Raw genomic sequence first — 17,864 nt, forward strand, 5'->3', positions numbered from 1 at the left:
TTTGCTTTGACGTGTAAAATGTATAAATTCTACATATTACTGTCAATGTTATGAATACATTCATCTCAGTAAAACTTTTTAAAATCAAACGCTTGAATACCAGGAGCTCAGCAGCGATGCGTTTCCTGCAGTTAGCATTGTTGACTCATAACTGGTAGGACTCTGGTTTTACATTTCAGCATCAATGCTGAGTATACACGTTCTTCCTGCGGGTATTTGTGTTCCCCCATGCTCTTTCATTTCCTCCCTCAGCCCAAAAATCTGTCAATACTTGCACTCGTGAATATACAAGTGCTGATTGGGGGATGTCCATTCTGTTTGTGTGTTTGCAAGTTTCATTCTACTCTCTATCCACATGTAGAGCATATAAATAAAAGAAGTTGAAAGATGTTTAGGTGATATAAGTGTTGGGCTTTGCTTTGATAGAGGAAAGGTGCAAGAACCTTTCAAATAACACTGAACTTGTTCACTTTAAATGCTTGTTCATGTAAGCTAACATGAAAGGAATAAAAAATAGTTTGTTCTATTCTTGTCTCTTTCTTGTCCACGTGAAAGATTTTAGAGCACAGAAATCTTCCATGGCTTTGATCTCCCACACACTCTTTCTACCACCTTTGCACGGTGATGCTTGAAACCTTCCTCTCTTGCTAAAGAATTGCTCTCTTGCTTCCTGTTTCACTGCGCTCAAACTTGTTAGCACGCAATGCCCCTCTACTTCACTGTCACAAATCTTGTGGTGTGCTGTAACAAGACGTTTGTGGTTTGTGTCACAGCTACACTCTCGTGCATTTCTGCTTTTCATTCAGAAGCCAAATCTCTTCATCAGCAAGAGCAAGAGAGCAAATGGAACAGAGCAAGACATGAAGAACCTTGTGTATGTGATTATTTATGGATCCATTATTGCGCTTGGTTTGCCACTCAATATTGTATCTCTGTGGATTCTGCTTCGTCACCATGGACGAAAGTCGCCCAGCGCCGTCTTCATGGGCAACCTGGTGATATCAGACCTGCTGCTCATCCTCTCTCTGTCCATGAGGGTCTACTTTTATGCTACGGACAGCTGGCATCTGGGTGAGATGTGGTGCGTCTGGTTCACCATGCTCTTTCGCAACAACATCCGCACGAGTGCCATCTTCATCACCTTTATCAGTGTGGACCGGCTGCTGGCTGTGGTTTATCCATTGAGGTCGAGGCTTATTCGGACACCAGTCAACGCCGTGAAGGGCTCTGTTTTCGTCTGGGCGATTGTAGTGTTGGTGAATATCCCAGAGAGTGTGGGCTTTCTGAGAAATTTTCAGAATCAAACATGTTTTGATTCTGACACAGCAAATATGACCCAAGCCAGCAGAAGAAAGGACGAGATACTGGAACTCACAATTGGTTATTTCCAGCTTGTGTTATTGCTGACCATGCTGATAGTTAACATCATCTCCACAGTTATGGTGTCCTGTACTCTCCAAAGACATCTAAGTGAGTCTGCAAAGGTCAATAACAAACTGAACGTCATGCTGATTTTCGCCATAAACCTGATGATGGTCATCGTTTTCTTCTTGCCGGTGTCTTTGTTTGTGTTCTTTGATCACTTGAGGCCTGTTCTGAACTGCCTTGCAAGTGTGAACTGCTGCCTGGACCCTCTGTTGTATTACTTTTCTTTTGACGGGTTCTGGAAAAGAAAGGAGGATGTGGAAACATCTCTTGCAAGTCGCGGAACATGAACAGACTGACAGCAATGTGGCAGAGATAAGATGAAATCTTTTCTTTTTTTTTTTTTTACAACAAATTATGCTTGTATCAGTGTGTTTCTTGTTCTATCTAGTAAAAATATATATTAAAAAAATTGAACCAGAAAATGTTTTGATTGACTTTTGAAATTATAATAAAAATAAGATTGCTAGATTGGTACATTACTTGAATAAACTCATCGAATTATTTTAAGTTTTATTGCTAATTTCACATTAAACTAAGTAGCTGCTAGTTTCTAGAAAGTTGTCAAGGAATGCATTAATTTGTTTTAAAGAGCATCTTTTATGGTAAAATGAGTTGAAATCATATTTGCAAATAGATATTTGGTATAACCTGACGTATTTTATCATGATTTTATCTGATGTAGTACAGAGGAATGAAGCAACAGGGAAGAGTGTTTCACAAGCAAAACAGAGTATCCTGTCGATTTTACTCTGACAATTTTAATTCAAATCCTGAGCAATAACCTACCTTTAGAAGTTGTCTGATTAGTAAATGAAGACAATAAATAGAGAAATATAGAAGAACACAACAAATAGATCAGAATAAACATTTTCAAAATTTTCCTGAATAAAACCTCTTAAAAATTTGTAAGTAATTTCAGATTTTTTAAAAAAAATTTTTATATATTGAACATCCTATTTTCTTTTTCTTCTTTTTTGGACTATCACGAGATACCTATAAAAAACTTTAAAGTGTGCAATTGCAACATGATAAATCTTGAATTGTTCATAAGCTATGAACACTTTGCCAAGGCACTGCATGTTATAGAAAAAATTAAATGTAAGGTCTATGTTGCGGTGATGAGTTATTCTTGCCCATCAGAACGATAGACTTGTCTTTTTTAAGAATTGCTCCTATTTATTCATCCTCTGGTCTTTCTTTTTAAATATGCCACTTGCAAAACAAAGCAAACCACAGCAAACATAAGAACAAAACATTTTCTTTCCCGCTCCTGCACTCATAACTGCATTTAGAGTTTTCATTCTGAGCACATGAGATCTGTTGCTTTGGAATAATCTGTATGCATAAAATGTTGCCTCTTGTAAATAAAGTAAGGTCGTCGGTCCATAAGGCTGTGGCTGGCCAGATATTGCTTGAGTGTCACCCTTCTTAAATTGGAGTCTTGTGTGGAGGCGCTCTTCTGCCTCGAGCTGCTCCATATATGTTTAATGTGACCTACCTGTGCCCTCTGCAGGCTGAAACTCAACAACAAGAGTCGGAAGGAAAAAAATAAGTACAATCTGACTCACATCTGTACCGCAGTCTGTACTCACTCAACCCTGGCCATGTGTTTTCACACCATCATGTATGACAGCTTTAATTCGGTGCACTGTGTGTGTATCAGATTATTGCTCATGGCTGAAACGGGGTGAGATCTTTAAAGATTCTGTTGATTATGAAAGAGGTCAAGTTGTTACGGTTCTATCTTTTATATCTAATGCCGCATGTGAAGCTTATGATCTGTTTAGTTTGGGATAAAAGCAGAAAATACACAAAAAGCCTCCTGCCCTGTATGCTTCTTCGTCAAGCATGCACACTTGCATGGACACCCCTACACACAAGCTTTAACATGAAAAAAAGACATGAGGCAGACACATTCTGCTCTGCTCTGTGTGGTCACAAACGCCTCTATTCCTGTCTTGTGCTGCAGTCTGGTAGGCCTTTCACCAAAGGATGAGTACTATTCAAAGAAACCAGCAGCTTTGGTCACTATGGAGAGTCTGGTGGTTAAAAAAGGGAACAAAGAGAGAGAAAGACAGAAATTGACATCAACGAGTGCAAAGGACAATGATCAACAACCACAAGGCCTACTGCCAAAAAATTTATTTGACAAAACCAAAACTCTATGTCAGTTGCATGTAAGTGAAATTCAAATTGTGAACATAAATTGATTCTTAGGAACATGTGTGTAGTTTGACAATGTGATTAAGAGTGCATGTGTATTGTGCTTTAGGTCGTGACTAAACAGAGCGAGGCAGAAGCCAGAATGCTTTCTCAGCCCACATTTTCATCAATTAAGGTTCATCCACCAATAAATAAACCCATAAACAAATGAAATAAATTAAGTTTTACACTCTCTGCACTCAAAAATGGCTTTTGAAAAGTAGAGGCTCCCTGATGAGAACCAATTTATTTCACATTCCAGTTTGGTGGGCTGCGACAGAAGCCTGTTAATGAGCCTGAGTTTTAGAAAAATAAAATATTTAAAACAGAAAAAAAACCTTAAGTTGACAAATGACCTCTTATAAAACAGGTCATTTTTATAGACCGCTTATAAAAACAATGTAGCAAGTACAAAAAGCTGTGAGGAGCTGTTTACATTTACACTTTCACACATTTAGAAACGGAAACCACTTGCTATCCTAAGTTATTGCTTCACAGCCAGAAAAGTAACTCCTCCCATGTAAAAAAAAAAAAGGAAAGAAAAAAGAACACTAATCGACAGACTAACAAACAGTACATAGTTTCCTGTTATTGTTTTTTTTCTTTGTGCTGGAAAATATTTGTCTTTGTTCAGGCAATCATTACATATTAGTAGCCAGGTTTTGTGTTGCTACTTTAGAGACAAAAAACAGATAACCCCAGGATATTGATGTCAGTTTATGAGCCATAGCTTTAAGAAATTTCTAAATTCTGGTTTCTCTAAATACCGTACCCAAAAATCAGAGTTGCAAGTGGAAGTGATAGCACCCTTCATGAGCCTCTGCATACCTCAGTCAGCAAGATGATGAGCTGTTTTGGCAGTTTCCTGTATCATTACTAATACTCTTCCATGTCACAAATGAATAAAAACTAAACAAGAAGCCAAGATGCTGATTTTGAAATAGCCACGAAATATATTTGATCTAATAAGTAAGTAAAAGCCAAGCAGATGCAACATCTAAAAAAGTCCTTCAGGGCTCTTTCTTCTTTCTTTCTTTATTTTTTTACATAAACCAAGCTTGTCAGATCCACAATTTCTTTAGATCAGTAACTAATCCTAACAATACTGTTTCTGCAAAGTGGTGTGTCATGCTTGTTATCTGCTCAGAAAATCAAACAACCAAGATTTTCTACCTCTACATTTGTGATGTGGCTAACCACAAACCCCCGGTTTAACTGAGGCTTACATCTAACAAAACACATACACATTCCAAAAAGAAAATTTTAACAAAAACATGTGCATCTTCTTCATCAGAAAACATGACAAATATGAAAGTGGCTGATTCGATCTGAAGTTGTTTCATAAAGAAGCATTCATTACTAATAACTGCATTTCTGATATACAGTCAGCGGTAAAAGTTTTCACACCCCTTGCTCCATTTATTTCACTTTACAACAAATTTTTCTGCAATTTATAGGGAACTGATCCAAAGATGAAATGTGAAAGTCCGTCCATAGAACAAATGAGGTGAACCAGGTTCAGACAGTCAACTCTACCTAAATGTGAATGAGAATCATTGGAAAAACTTGAATATTAGTGGACACAGACCCTCGGCTCTCCATCCAACCTGATAGATCTTAAATTATTTTGCGAAAAATAATGGACAAAAATGCCAGTTTCTTTGTGTGCCCAAAATGCACACTTTGATTATTTAAGGGTCTCAGTAAATAGGGATGAATAAATTTCCACACATACTTTTCAGACTGTAGGGGTGCATCATAGTGAAAGTTGTAATTGTGAAAGTAAATCTATTGGACTTCACCTTGGCACTCATGGAACAGTTGTAAATACTACTGCTGGACATTGAAAAAAAACTATGCATACTTTTTTTGTCCATGTCAGTCAGCCACTATTTAGTGTTTGTATATATAAAAAAAATGTCAATAAGTTATAGTGAAGTCTGCAGTCTGACAAGATGCAGACACTTCAGCACAAGAATACTTTTGCAATACTTCTGCACTATTTAATGATGCAACTTGATGTAACATTAAACACTTTGTTTTCATACTATAATCCTCTTGTGAGCTCATAAAAACAAACATTGCATTCCTGATTTCAAGAACATAAGCTTTGTTTTCTCAAGATACTCTAAAACTACCTTGATTATTTATGGGTACAATAGATATTTCATAATCTTTAGAACATAAAATTAAGATTAAGGGCTGTGCTCTGCGTTCATGTAACAAAGTCATTGCTTAAAGTTTTTTATACAACCAAAAGCAGAACTGAGCAATCCTGAGTGAAACTAAAAGGGAACTAGTTTTGCCGCAACACATTACCCCCACACTTGCGGTGGTGCTATTATTAGGCCCAAAAGACACATGTAAGATGCAATGCGTACCAGATGACTAATATCCCAAATGTGAAACATGGCGGTGAAAGCATCGTACTGTAGGTGTCTTTTTCTTCAGTGGGGGAAGGGAAGATCGTTACGGTTGATGGACTCAAGGTAAATACAGGGGAATTCTGAAAAAAGAAAATACTGTTAGAGGCTGCACAAGACTTGAGACTAGGAAAGAGGTTCATGTCCCAGCTGAACAACAAATCTATGCATAACATATGTTGGAACGGCAGGATCTGCAGGAATACTTAAAAACGGTAAAAAACAGGTGGACGAAATCTACGTTTTGAAATGTGTAAAGATGATAGTCATACCTCATGGCCTGAAATGACCTACAAAGTATTTATTCAGTAGATTACATATGTGATTCTTTCAGATTTTGATTTATAAAGCATATGAAAACCACTTACCCATCACAACTAAAACCTTTTAGCAGGTAGGTTAGAAATCCATCCATCCATCCATTTTCTGTTCACCCTTGTCCCTAATGGGGTCGGGAGGGTTGCTGGTGCCTATCTCCAGCTACGTTCCGGGCGAGAGGCGGGGTACACCCTGGACAGGTCGCCAGTCTGTCGCAGGGCGTAGGTTAGAAATGTTCTTCATTAAGATGTGAAGAAAGAAAATGTTCCTGTACATAAAGGGTGTTATCCCCAGATATAAAGACATCATTTTAAATGTGTGTAAACTGAAAGAAGAAAACAAATGTCCCTAACAGTCCCCAGGGTTTGCAGCATTATTATAAACATGCTGCCAGGTAATCAATGAAATCCTTGTTGACTGAATGGAAGCCGTTTTGGCCTTTTTACTGTCTTTATCTCGAGCTGTATACCTTTTCTTTCTGGTGCTCTTTTTCCATTAATACTTGGCCATTTTCATTTACCTTACTATTCATGATTTCCTTTGCTCTTTATTTAGCCACAAGGCAAATGAAAAAAAAATTGAAGTGTAGCCAGAGGAATAAACTTTTCCACATCTTGCTGCATACTTCAGTAGGAAGTAGGTTGTTTTGGAGTCTGATTAAATTATCTTGAAATAATGACTTTTTCTGTCTACCCACGAATCCTGATCTGAACTTAATATTGGTTAACTCTGTGGGAAGTAAGAATGAGTTGGACTTGTTCCCCGCAGTCAAACTGGTTGAACTGTCCTGGACTTGGCAGATGTCACAAGTCCAGGGCAGTTGAGTCACCACTTTAACCCATTGGTGTATGTTTTTGCACTGTGGGAGAATAAAGTAAAAACCTTTGAAAATGCTTTCTTTAAAATTTTATGCAAAAAATACTTTCTTGCCTTGATGAAACAGTCCTGACAAGTGTACATTACCACTTACAAATGTTTGTAAAGCTTCTGTTTAATAAAAATTGAAAACATACACTATGAATGTTGTGGTAGCTACATTAAATATATAGTTCAACTATGACAAAAATGTAAGAAATGTAGGAACTTTTACTTTTAAATAATAAAGTGCATCAATAAGGCTTACCTTAACTGTTCATTAAAGTATTACAATACTAAAACCTGTTGCTGATGAAAGTGTGTGTGACTGTTGGAATTTTTTTTTGTGTGTGTTTCAGTGCCAGTCTGAACTGTGTGTTCTATTTCAAGCTCTAAGGTTGGGAATTGTAGCTTCTCAACAAGGCTCAGTTTCTGTCTCTTCAGTCTGCACAGAGGTCCCAACAGATGTATGCCCCATGGACGAGAAGGGAGGAGTGGAGTCGAGCCTCTCGATTCAGCTGAAAGCTGAGTTTTAAAGACAAGCCATGTGCTATAATCTCCTTGTATTTTGATTAAAAGCATTAGTCCTTAAGATTCCATGTCTAAAAAAAAAACGACCGTTAACTGTGGAATAAAAATAATAAAAAAATCTTCTGCACATTTTAGCAAATAAAAATGGTGTGTGCATGTACTCAGCCCCATTTACTCTGATACCATAAAAAATGTAGTGTAACAGATTTTCTTCTGATGCCACCGTTTTAGAGTCCATATGTGTTATTTGATCATAGAATAATCATAGAATAAATACTGTGGAAGCCACAAATCTGGCCTTACTGGAAGAGCAGCGAAGGACAAAGAATTGAAAATAATTCATCAGAAGTCCTTTTAATAGTTTGCGAAGTACCAGGAAACATTAGGAGAAAGATGCTCTGATGACATTAAACTAGAACTGAACATTTTGTCCCACATGCAAACTGCTACGGTACCATTAAATTCCTGCTGTATAAACCTTTCTCACTTCTGGTTTTAGTCCACTCTGCATCCTCAGGTGTTGGATTCGCTTCTCCTGTTCCACTAGGGGGCTCTACAGTTTATTTACTTTGTTTTTGAAGACTTTGACGGTAAACCGGAAGTAACTTGACCGGGCCAGAAGTAGTTTATGCCACCGTCAGATGACGCAAACAAGCTAAATTAACCTTAAAAATTACTTATCACACAGATTCTTCAATATTGCTGAACGAGGTGAGTTGATTTTGAATATTATAATCTATTGAGAAATGTGTGGTTGTCCTAAATGAGTGCTTTAGCAGATTAGCTGTAAGCTAATGAAAATGCTGGTGGTTTTCATGGGTTATTTACCACATTAGCAGATAATTAGCTAAGCCAATACTTGAACTATCTGATGCTGCAATTACAGCTGCATATCTCTGCATATCTAGAGAGTATGATTTGTGCTTCATAATCAGGGATTACTGAGATTTGTGGTCATAAATTGACAAAAATCCTCCATAAATTGGAAGTGGAGAGTCAGTCATCATCAGTTGAGAAGCAACATTAGAGAGAGTAGTAAGTTTGATTTGAACAAAATATTAATTTTCATTGTATTTTTGTCAGCCTCTTGTTAAATAACTTGTTTTTTTTTTGTCAGAAGGAAAGCTCCAAGACAGAATAAAGTTATTAATCTAATTTTGGCATTATAAAATATTTAGAGAAAAGAGCTTCCTGTAGCCTGCTTTGAGATTAGAGAAGCAGGAAGTACCTTTGTCTTGAAAACTGTTTGTTCAATCTGGACACAAAGTCGATATGGAGTCTCAGCAAGCTGTGCTCAGCAGCAGACAGACAAACAAACTGTACCTTCATATAATCCACACAAATACAGGAGTGTTTTATTCATTAATTTGTTTTTCATTTATGACCATAAAAGCACCAGTTTTCTAAAAAATTGCACTCCATCAAATGAGGTGCTTTTAATTAACTTACTCGGTGCTTTACAAAGACAAATCAAAGCTTTCCATACAATACTTTAGTCAAAGTATAGTGGACCTCAGTTATTTGAGACCCCTCTAAAAATGCTTGTAATCGGCAATATTAATAGAGCAAATGCCAAATATACCTTAATATGCCTAAATAATTTTATGCATGAATAAAATCAAGGTTATTATTACTATACACTGTGAAAGTCATCTTGGCATTACAGCAGAAGTAAACATCTTGGTGCTTAAGTATTTAAACTTTTTCTTCAAATATTTCAGGTATGCAGGACGAAACAAAATCAGTGAAGAGGCAAATTTTCCGCAAATAATTTGTAGTTACATTCCAAAGAAAGATCTATGAATACTAAATCAGCAATAGGTGGGGATTCTCTATACACTGTTTCATTGAATAGTGACTTGCTTTATTCAGGTTTTCAGGAAGACACATTGAGCATTTTATCTTTTGTACTTCAATAAGGCTCACCTGTCTGTTGGGCCTGTTACTCTACTACAACTACTAGAAAAATATTTGGTTTTAGTGATATAATTTGTACATTAAACAGCAGTTAATCTGGTTGTCAGTGTCAACAATGCTATTGCTGTGAACGCAGATACATTTTTGCAAATACTTGCAGCACAGCATTTCGAATTTATTCAGACTTATTCTCATGCAGAACTGCTAGTTTAGCCTTATAGTGTGTAATTGGAAAGAGAGGATGAAAGAAGAAAGCAGAGAAATGAATTAAGTGGATGCAGAGGTTTTTGAAATGTGTTTTTTTTCTAGACTGGAGAAGAAATATTTGCTTTTGTAGTGCTTGGTAATGGGATTGAGAAATTTGCAAGGCTTTTTAGCAGATGACAACTTGTGGCCCAGTTCCTGGCAGTGAGGCGAGGCAAAGCAGGGCCAGGAGGCATCCTCTCAGCATCAGACCTCTGCGTGATGTAGGCGGCATCAAAGCACCACCACCAACACTTCCTCGGAGAGAGCTCAGGGTTGGAGAGGTGGGGATGGGGGGACCGCCAGGGGGATGACGCTCCGTCTCCCTGCCTTTCTCTTCCTCCTCTCATCTTCCCCGCTCACCTCCTCCCCCTGCTCCTGCTGCCGCTCCAGCTCCAGCCAGCTGTCAGTGGGAGTATGCTGAGGCACTGCACTCTGTCACACACACTAACTGGAGAGCGAGGGAACCGACGGGCGGATAGAGAGATCTGAATGCGGTGACAGTGGAGTGATTAGACCATGTATAGAGCCGGGTAGGAGGCATCAGGAGAAACAAGGGCAGGGTGCGGGAAGAGATATGGGATGAAAGATGGGACAAATAGAAACATGGGAGGGTGATTGCTTGAGACAAAATGACCTAGGAGTTGAGGGACAGATAAGAGAAGGAGGAAGACGCTGCTAGATTGCCCAGAGGCACAAGATGGGAAAATGGGGTGTAGGGGGGTGTAGCGACAGGAAACAGAATGACAACAACAAGATCCAGGAGCTGTCTGGCTTGGTTAGTCTGCAATATCAAGTTTAAATTTATTCACTGTAGAGTAGGAAAAAGGAAAATACTTATTTTAGTTTAACTACCACTTCAGATTGACTCATAAAATGTTGCACATATACAATAAAGGAGTTCGCTTTTCTCTATGATTATATTCCAAATAGCTACACAATGGACCATTAGGTTCAGCAATGAAGAAGATGGAGTTTCTGTTCTCTCCATGTGTTCGGCAAATTATCAAATTAAGATGCATGAGTGTGCTTTTCTATCTGTCACACTTGCTGTGCACAGAGGGATCTCCAGCCTGACTGCTGGGTAGAGAAAGCTGAGAGTCCGTGGGACAGCATTTCTGAATGGGTCCGCCATAGATGTGGAAACAGCCTTTAAACTGTGTTTTCTTCTTGCATTTTCCATGGAATTTCGAAAGATTTTCCATTTTGATGGAAACAGCAGTGGTGAGAACACAACAGGGTGGAATGAACACATGCATTGCCTTGCAAAGGCATTCATACCGTTTGAACTGCTACTTATTAACACACCACTACCACTGAAAACACACTTTCAGACTACAGTGTGTTTTATTTTATGTTGAAGCATAACACATGTTAGTATTTGTGAAGTGGAAGAAAAATTAGACTTGGGTTCAAAAACATTTTAATGTACACATATTACATTATGTGTACATAATGTGACATTCGTTTCTATCTGCTGAGTCAACACTCTGTAAGACCACCTTTTGCTGCAAGTTTCCTGTTTCACGTTTATTCGTATAGCACATTTCAACAACAACACAGTTCAAGCAAATGTATTCACTGTATAGTGAATGAATTTAAAATTGATATTGCAGACTAACCAAGTCAGACGGCTCCTGTACCTTGTTGTGTTTTTATGCTTTACATCATAAAAACACAAAGGCTTGCAAGAACATCTGCAAGTCTTCTATGGCAGAGGTCTTCAATCCTGGTCCTCAAGGCCCACTGTCCTGCATATTTTAGGAGCTGCCCTGCTGCTTCACACTTGAATGGGTGATTAACTGGCTGCTGCAGCAATTAAAGGGATGTTAATCAAGTATCGCAATCATTTGAATCAGTTGGGATGTAGTGGGAAATATTTAAAATATTGGACCCTGAGGACCATTGTTGAAGACTTGTGTTTTAAGGTGTGTATCTGGCACTTTTGCACATATATCTCCCATTTTTCTAAGCTGAATCATAGTCGGAATTCAGCATTGCTGCAGGTATTCAATTGTACTTGGTGATTTTGTGACATGACTTTGGCTGAGCCACTGTAAGATGAGTATGATTTAATCTGAACTATTCCATTGTAACTTTTGTAACTCGGGCTGTATGTTTGTGTGACAATATTCCTGGAAGATGAATCTGTATTTCTGTTTTAAGTCTTTTGTGCCCCCTAACAGATTTTTTTTAGGATTGCTTAATATTTGTCTTCCTCCATCTTACCATTATCTCTGACCTGCCCCCCCACTGATGCGGAACAAAAGCATCTTCACATTATGATTCAGCCACCAACATGTTTTACAGTGGAGATAGCATGCTTAATAGCAGTACTATTCACATGCCAAGCTTCCATTTTGCATTGGCCAAGAAGTTTAATTTTGGTCTCTTTTTCCACATGTAGAATTGTAGCAAGATGCAAACAAATATTCTTTAGGCTTACTTTTGACAATGACTTTCTTTGTGCCACAATCCCATGACGGTCAGATTCCTGAGTGCTTGTCTAAAAGCTATGCTGTTAGATTCTATTTCCTGAGTTGTGAATCTCTGAAGCTCCTCCAGAGTTACCAGGAGCCTCTTGACTGCTTCCCTGAAGAAAGTGCTCCTTGCCCAGCCTGATTGTTCAGGTAATTTAGCTATGTCTTGGTAGGTTTTCAGTTGTGCTGCACTCTCTCCCATTTTAAATGATATCTTGACCAACTCTCCATGATATCTAAGCTTCTTATATTTTACAACTCTGCTTTAAATGTCACTACAACTTTATACTGCATGTGTCCCGTGTTCCTTAGTCTTCATGTTGCTTGTTCTGTCTGTGAATTTTCCCTGTGTGTCTTCTGACACAGAAGCGGGCAACTGGCTACTCTCAATTTTTTTAGGGCGTCAGAGCAAGGAATTAACTCAAGTATCTGACACATTTTTAAAAAAAACTATCAAGTATCATTTTGCCTCTACTTCATTTTATGCACAATGTTGTTTTGGTCTATTCCATAAAATCCCAAAGAAAATTTTGGGGTATAACATAGAGAAAATGTGAACATCTAAATGCTTTTGCACAGTGTTGAAGCAGCAACATTCTGTCTTCAGTCTTATTGAAGTCTAACTCAGTGTGTATTACAGTGTAACTCATACACATGTTTGGGTGCCTCAAAATCCTCCTAATGCTGACTAAGCCTGCCTAGTGACAGGGCTCCTATACGTTCCACCATGCTGAATGTCACCCTGTGGCAGTCAGGGCAACTCATTAGCACCCGTTGTGCTCTGCTGCAGTGCATCATCAATGAATGTGAAGTGAGCCCTGAGCAGCCTTGAGATTTAGCCTTAAAGAGTAGAAATCAATACAAAAGCATCAGATCTTCTTGAATTTATAATAAGACATTTCTCTCCCTGTGTATCTCTGGTTTTACGTTCTGTAGGGTTTTGTGGCTGCTGTCATTGTAAGGTTATGTGCAGCCTTAAATGATCCAGGCTTCTGCAAGCTTTTCACACCAAAATAAATGTCTTCTAAAGGCTTTTATTGGTTTTATTTCTTCGCAGAGCAACTAAACTGACAGCATACACATTGAATATTTATCACAAAACCTTGTGCCATGAATTTGAATCCCATATTCTCATCCCCTTGTCGTTGTTTCCATGAATGTTTAGCAACCCGCACAGCAGATGGTTGTCAGTCATGTAGGAAACACAAGAGGCAAGCAGACCAGATTTGATTTCATACACAGAAATAATAGGAGGAACCTTCTTTTGGACTCTGAACTGGCACTTGGGTGAAGTACAGTGATGTCATTAGTGTCACAGCTTACATCTCTCTACACAAATGGGATCCTAAGGTGTGTCAACAACAAAAAAGCAAACTATAGAGTTTTAAATTGGAAAATAGCCTTAAGGGGAAACGTGTAATATTTTTCCAGATCAAGCTTACTCATTGAAATAGGAGACCTACATTTGGTTTAGGAACTAGCGGGGGCTGTTCTTGCATTGATGTCACACTGTGAGCCCCTCCTTCTGCTCTTGTATAATTTTATTTTAATGTATCTGTTTTAAAAGCAAATGTTAAGAAATTGTTTTCAGAATACATCTGACAATCCATTGAAGCAAATTTATCTGAAGCATTTCTGTTAAATAGTTTATGTTTGTTTTGGTTGATATCTCTGGAGTATAAATATGACAGATTTTAGATGTACCAGTTTAAAATTCATTTATTTTAAGGGTTTTACATATCTGGCTACAAATATGGAGAGTCAATACGTGCACAGGCATACATCATCCAAAATGTTCACATCAATGGTTTTACAAATCGAGAATCTATTTAACAATGTCTATAGATTGGAATTTTGACACTTATCCTGATGCCAAAAATTTATCAAATGGACTGTTTATGTTTTTACAAGTATAGAACAAAGGTCTGATTATAATAACTATATTTTAAAGCATTTCTGTGTAAAATATTTTCAGGTTTTGAACAGTTTAAGTATTTTAGATGAATAGTGTAGAGCAAAATTTCAGTGTCATTATCAGCAATGCTGCACATTCCCTTATGTGACCAGAAAGAGATTTAAGAAATTATGAATTGTGGATCATTTTGTGTTTGTGAAATATACTGAGGTATTCTATCTGTTCTAAAAAGCTAAATATCTGGAGAAGGACCACTGATTATAAACTGGACCAAATAAGATCAATATTCAGTTGGATAACATGCGAATTTCCCTTATGGACCTTAGGAGTGTACATTTCTGAACACCCTCAACAACTCAAAACTACACTTTAAGATCCAAAACTATTTTTTTTTCAATCACCTTTTGATTATATTAGCCTGAGGAATCCTTTTCAGAAATTGTATCTCACCTAAATCATTTGCAAGAAAAAAAGAAATCCAGACCAAAATTAATTTAATCAGTGGGTAGTGTAAATTAAATCACTGCATTGTTATCAGTTGCGCTATTTTTTTTCCCATTCCTCTCCTGAGATAACGGAGGCAATATTTTTTCTCTGTCTCCCAGAATAATTCTAAACCAGTAGAGATAATCCATAAGAGGAAAAAGAAAAGTTCTTTTGAGATAGGCTCCTCAGGAAAATTGAAAAAGTTATTATTAATCCCACTGCCCAGCCCCAGCTTGCACATAAACCAACACACGCGTAGAGAAAAAACAAGAATGTTTTTTTTTTTATTCTGAATCTTGGTAAACAATATTGTTCTGTTTTCGGAAAACAGAACAAAACAATAAGCTATGTCCCACTGGGACTTTTACATTTTATTGGGTGTTTCTGAAAGTAGTAACAATATATAAAATGTAAGAAGCATGGTAAATAGTTTCTTCAGGATGGAACAAGCAGAGTGCAATTTATTTGTATTTAATTTAAATTGGTCAAGTGGAATTGCTATTGGTCATGGATGAGTTGTTGCAAGATAGCTTGGATGTACCAGCAGTGGAAAGTATATCTATCCTGTTGCATGTCATAACAATTTTGATGCATTTTGTGCTTGATTTTCTTTTTCCATTTTGTTTACCTCATGCAGCTGATCTACTTTTCAGGGGCAGTATAATTATACCACTGATTAATTAGAAAGCTTCTGGTGCCAAGAAATTTAAGGAGGTCTCTTTTACATTTAGAAAACTTGAACGAGCCAACTAACTATGAATTCAATTATTTAATTTCAGATGCATATGTTTAAAAAAAAAAAAAGAAGTTAGTTGCCTTCTAAGATTCTGGTTTTATGTCCCCACATCTCTCCCAAACCGTCTGTATTGCTGTGAAAGAACATTCTCGTGCAAGAATTGCTGTGAAAAAGAGTTTGCCTACTTACATTATTCTTCTGTTTTTCTCTTACACCTAGGTGTTTTCACACCTGAGAATCTGGTAAACTTGGTTCGTTTGGGGACCAGAATTGCAACATTTGCTACATTTTCTTCTGGTACACTTAGCTTTCACACAGCACTATGTTAAATGAACCAAATCCTTTGAAAAACCTATTCCTACCCCCTTGCCTGTGGTAACACTGGATCAAGAACCACTGAAGGAAACATTAAAACCTCTAAAGAAGACATGAGCGCAACTTTTTTCTTCAGAAAATGTAAACAAAAATGGAGTAGCCTCAGATTTTAGCAGTTGTAGAAGTTCTCTTTTGTCGTTGGTAAAAGACTACGAGTCACCTTTGAGAAAATATTTCTTTGGTCTAACAAGACAAATGTTGAATTTCTTGGAAGTCTTGTCTGTTGTAAAACTAACTTAGCATTTCAGAAAAGGAACATCATTCCTGCAGCTAAACATGGTGCCGGCAGTGTGATGGTCTGGAGTTACTTTGCTGCATCAGCATCTGGACGATTTGTTGAAAAATTTGCATAATGAATTCTGCTATCTAGCAGAAAACCCTGAAGGAAAATGCAGAGCCATCATTTTGTGACCTTAAACTCAAATGAACTTCAGTTACATGGCAGAAGCAGGATCCAAAGCATAGCTGCAAGTCCACTTCTGAATGGCTAAAAAATGACTAAATCAGGGATGTCCAAAGTCACTCCTCAAGCAAGCGGACCAGGGCAGTATCCTGGCATGTCTTTCTTTGTTCTCTCCCCGGTTCAACATGCCTGGATCAAATAATAGCTCATTAGTAGGCCTCTGCAGAACATTGACATGCTGAGGAGGTAGTACCTACCACCAGAGAACAAAAACATGCAGGATACTTTCTCTTGAGGTTTGACTTTGGACACCTTTAGACTAAATGAAAACCAGATTAGCATAAAGGTAAGGTAGTACATCTCAGTTAATGTGACATATGTTCAGGTTGGTTTGGATAGTTTTTTTTTCTCCCTCTCTAATAAATGAAGTCATCATTTAGGCTCAGGTTATTCTTGATGGATAATAAAATGCGTGCAGTGACCTAATACATTTAGTTATGAAAATAACTAAAAGGAAAGAAAACGGAAAAAATCATGGGACAAAAACCTTTTCACAGCAGATTAGATGACCAATTAAAAACATTTTGTACATAACGAATAACTGCAACAACATTCCCCATTTTGAAAGGAGAGTTAATTTAAAAGCGGCATCAAATCAGATATCTGTGACAAAAGCAGCGTAGCCTGTCAGGTGAGGCTGAAAATAAGTCATGTTACGCATATGAGGATCAGATGTTTAATTTGGCAATGTGTTTACTGTCTTGTTTGCTGGTTAAATTGGTTGAAACAACAAAACCCCAGCATACAATCTGCATGAATTAGTAGAATTTGGTTTGTGGGGCCAACTTGAAGAAGATCACCTCATTCCTTTCCTAAACGAAGTTTGATTGAACGAGCTTAAAATCAATCACAGACGCATGGTTATTATTTTCTGAGATGTTATTTGTGAACAAATTGAACTCAAACACAAACAGCTGAACTTGAAGCATCATGTTGTAACTATGGTAACAATAAGAATTTGTAAAAAAAAAAAAAAAGACAAAACTTGCAAAAATCCCCTTTGTTAAAATATTTTGTAGACAGTTTAAAACTATCCACAAAATAAACTAGCATTGTCATCCTTCAAAAGCAGACAAACATTTTAGATGTGGACTGTATCAAAACCTCAAGCATTTATGGGAGGTTTCTAATGGTTTGGGAGATCTAAGCTTCTTTCGTTTATGCCTTGGGCCAGTTCTAATTTCAAGTCTGTTTACTTTAATACTGATTCAGGTATCAGCTTTGCGTTTTTTAATGTTACCTAAAACGCATACTTTAGGTCTTATGACTGTGATATTGTAAAGTAGAGCTCATTAGTGCAACATTGCCTCCATATCCAGAGTTGGGATATTTAAGTGAGAAAGCCCAGGGCTGTTTTTGAAGTATTCACCGCATCTCCTCATGCCCCGCTTATCCGAGACAGCTGTTATAGGTTGGTGCATGGAAAGCGGTCCAATCTTTGGAGTGGGTTGGGATGCTCTACAAAACAGGAACGGGAGGGGAGGGGTAAAAA

At 37.6% G+C, this 17,864-nt stretch overlaps 1 protein-coding gene across 1 annotated transcript; it reads left to right on the forward strand.

Annotated features, from left to right (window-relative positions):
- The first annotated feature begins 689 nt into the window (after positions 1 to 689).
- Positions 690 to 2,839, forward strand: LOC114161323 (lysophosphatidic acid receptor 4-like). Its single transcript, XM_028044542.1, has one exon. It carries the CDS (start codon positions 861 to 863, stop codon positions 1,713 to 1,715), a length of 855 nt encoding a protein of 284 aa, XP_027900343.1. The 5' UTR covers positions 690 to 860; the 3' UTR covers positions 1,716 to 2,839.
- Positions 2,840 to 17,864: the final 15,025 nt, after the last annotated feature.

This window comes from Xiphophorus couchianus, chromosome 18 (genome assembly GCF_001444195.1).
Source record: "Xiphophorus couchianus chromosome 18, X_couchianus-1.0, whole genome shotgun sequence".
In the NCBI taxonomy this organism is placed as follows: domain Eukaryota; kingdom Metazoa; phylum Chordata; class Actinopteri; order Cyprinodontiformes; family Poeciliidae; genus Xiphophorus; species Xiphophorus couchianus.